The 2,896-nt window shown below is 37.8% G+C and overlaps 1 protein-coding gene across 1 annotated transcript; it reads left to right on the top strand.

Annotated features, from left to right (window-relative positions):
• The first annotated feature begins 1,536 nt into the window (after positions 1–1,536).
• LOC144767855 (olfactory receptor 5V1-like) lies at positions 1,537–2,457 on the top strand. Its single transcript, XM_078651217.1, has one exon. The coding sequence runs from the start codon at positions 1,537–1,539 to the stop codon at positions 2,455–2,457; it is 921 nt and encodes a 306-aa protein (XP_078507343.1).
• Positions 2,458–2,896: the final 439 nt, after the last annotated feature.

A 2,896-nucleotide genomic window follows, 5' to 3' on the forward strand; every position in this document is an offset into this window, starting at 1 on the left:
GTGTATACGTTTTTCTGAGCCAGAATAGATCTAACTAAAAATGGAAGGTTTGTGGTGGAATGTTTCATCAAAAATTGTTAGTGATTAACAGTCATACTGAAGTTACCACCCGTCATATATTAGGGGAAAATGTAAGGTAAATAACGAGACATGTGGCTGTTGGTGCAAAAAGTATGAAGATCCGTACATTAAGCCCCTTTTTGTCAATAACCATAAATGATGCTTTGATATTAATTGCACCTGATGAACTCAAATTACTACAGCCTTCAAATATATTGTGTGACATAAATATCACTCTCCTCCTGGCTATCCAGATTCTTAACATTAATAGTTACTGCTATGCAGTTTGGAAATATTGGAAAAATACATTGTCAATTAAAGTGACCTGTGGAGACTTGCTAAAATCGGAGTCTCTTCTGCCTGGTTTGTAGAAGCTGCAGCTTGTCTTTGGAACTTTTCAATATGAACTTTGATAGTAAGTTATTCTGGAGATAATTGAGATAAAACCCAGACATAAATAGATTGATGGCTGAAACTAGATCCCCTTTTATATTGTGCATCATGACTGAATGCTTTCCTTCGTGGGACTCTACTATCTTATGCATAATGAATCCTTTGGGAGAAGAGTTTCTCCAGTCCAGCACCCAGCATTAAATACTGTCCCCTCCATTGGGCCTGCTTTATTTGCACCTTATACCATTATTGCTTCCCATTTTTGGTCCACGCTGATTCACAAGCCATTTTCTCTCAGCAGGGAGGATATATTCAACCTCCACACTCTAGGTTCAATGGCCTATTCTTTGAAATATATTGGATAGGGAGGACAGTTTCATCATCAGTGAACGTGCATCAGGCATGTCCTGTGTCAAAATCTGCAAAAAAAAGCCCAATAGTAGAGGAGACCGTTAAATGTTTAAAAATCAATAAAACAAATTCTTCCTTAAAAAACTAAATAAACAAACTGAAACACACAGACGTGGTGTCAGGGATGAAACAAAATAAAGTAAGAGTGAAGACATACCACAGAAAGTAGTATTGTACCTAGAACAAGTACCAGCTGGTGAGTATGATTCATGGAATCATGTGTACCTTCTTTTTATGCAATACTTTTGAGGTGGAGCCTTTGCTAATAGAAATTATACATTTTATAATCACTCCAAATATACATTTTGTGGATATATTGGTACAATAGAATACCATATTTTAGAGCGTAGGAAGCAGTTTATTCCTTTTTCTCCATGAAAATCTAAGCTGAGTTAATAATTTTAGGCACATACATCTGCAACAAATACTGTCCCTATCGCTGAAAGACAAATGATAAAACTCGACTAAAATTATTGTGCGAGAGAAAATATTATTTGCTGAGATGTTTGAGAGAAACCAATACATTTTGAACATTTGCAAAAGATGAAATTATGACCTTTGCAGAAGACTTCAAACAGAACTTACAAGTCAAACCAGCTAGTCAAAAGATGAATTCACATTGCTGGTGTGCTTTATTTCAGCCTGCCTTCAAATCGCAATAAATCTGGACAAATGGAAGGAGAAAATCTGACTTCAGAGGAACAGTTCCTGCTTATAGGGTTTTCGGATCTTCCACTGCTGCAAGTTCCCCTTTTTATTACATTTACAATAATTTACGTAATGACTCTGATTGGAAACCTTCTTATCATATCAATAGTATACTCCAGCTCACACCTGCACACCCCCATGTATTTCTTTCTTATAAACGTGGCTTTCATTGACATAACTAACATCTCACTCAGTTACCCACATATGCTGATACACTTCTTTCAGAGAGGAACACTAATTTCACTCACCCAATGTCTGCTGCAGATATTTTTCTTTATTTTCTTGGTGGGGACAGAATTCCTTATCCTCACAGTTATGGCCTATGATCGGTATGTGGCCATCTGTCATCCCTTACATTACATGAGTATCATGAATAAAACTATGTGCATTCAGCTGGCCACTGGAAGTTGGCTTGGTGGTCTCTTTGTCCCACTTCTGCACACTATTCTACTCTCTAGGCTCTCCTTCTGTCAGTCCCACACCATCAACCATTTTTTCTGTGACTTCTCTATCCTGATGAAGCTATCTTGCACCAGTACCCACATTATTGAGACACTGAACTATGTAAATGGATGTACTTTTGCACTGTTTCCTTTCATTATTGTCGTTGCATCTTATGTCAAGATCATCTCAGCGATACTCAACATGAAGTCTACAGAGGGGAGGCGCAAGACTTTTTCAACAAGCGGTTCCCACCTCATTGTGGTTATTTTATTCTTTGGGTCTGCTTGTTCTACGTACATGAGACCAACATCAAACGTTTCAATAAAAGAAAATAAGATCTTGGCTTTACTCTACACAGCAGTTCCTTCACTGTGCAACCCTATTATATACACCCTGAAAAACAAAGAATTTACAAATGTCCTCAGAAAGAAAAAAAAATAGTATTGACAACAGGATCACAACAATCTATAACATTTGCAAGACTTTTAAACACATTACGGTAAAAATGTAACTGTAAACTGTGGATGGAGTCCTGTACAACAGAACACTTCAATACTCAGTGCCAGGTGTTTCAGTGATTGTTTCTAACACTGACATAATGCACATAAATTTGGGGTAGCCAGGTGTAGCAGCTGCTACTTCTCTTGTACTTTGGCCCTCCGTGCTCTGCTGTTACTACCCCCTGGTCACAGGAGACATAAAGACAGATGTATGCAGAAGTAAACAGGGTTGAATGAATATTGTTCACTTTCTGTAGTTTCACTCCCTTGTTAGTCCTCCAACACCTCAGAAGCAATTAAGAGTATTTGTCATTCCTAAGTGGGGGATATTAGGTCAATGCTGAAAGGATATCAGCATTCAAAGGGTCAAAGACTGTGTG

Source organism: Lissotriton helveticus, chromosome 7 (genome assembly GCF_964261635.1).
Source record: "Lissotriton helveticus chromosome 7, aLisHel1.1, whole genome shotgun sequence".
Lineage (NCBI taxonomy): Eukaryota > Metazoa > Chordata > Amphibia > Caudata > Salamandridae > Lissotriton > Lissotriton helveticus.

Bases quoted from the DNA above. Each gene is read 5' to 3' on its own strand.
- LOC144767855 (XM_078651217.1), top strand. From the start codon at position 1,537: ATGGAAGGAGAAAATCTGACTTCAGAGGAACAGTTCCTGCTTATAGGG.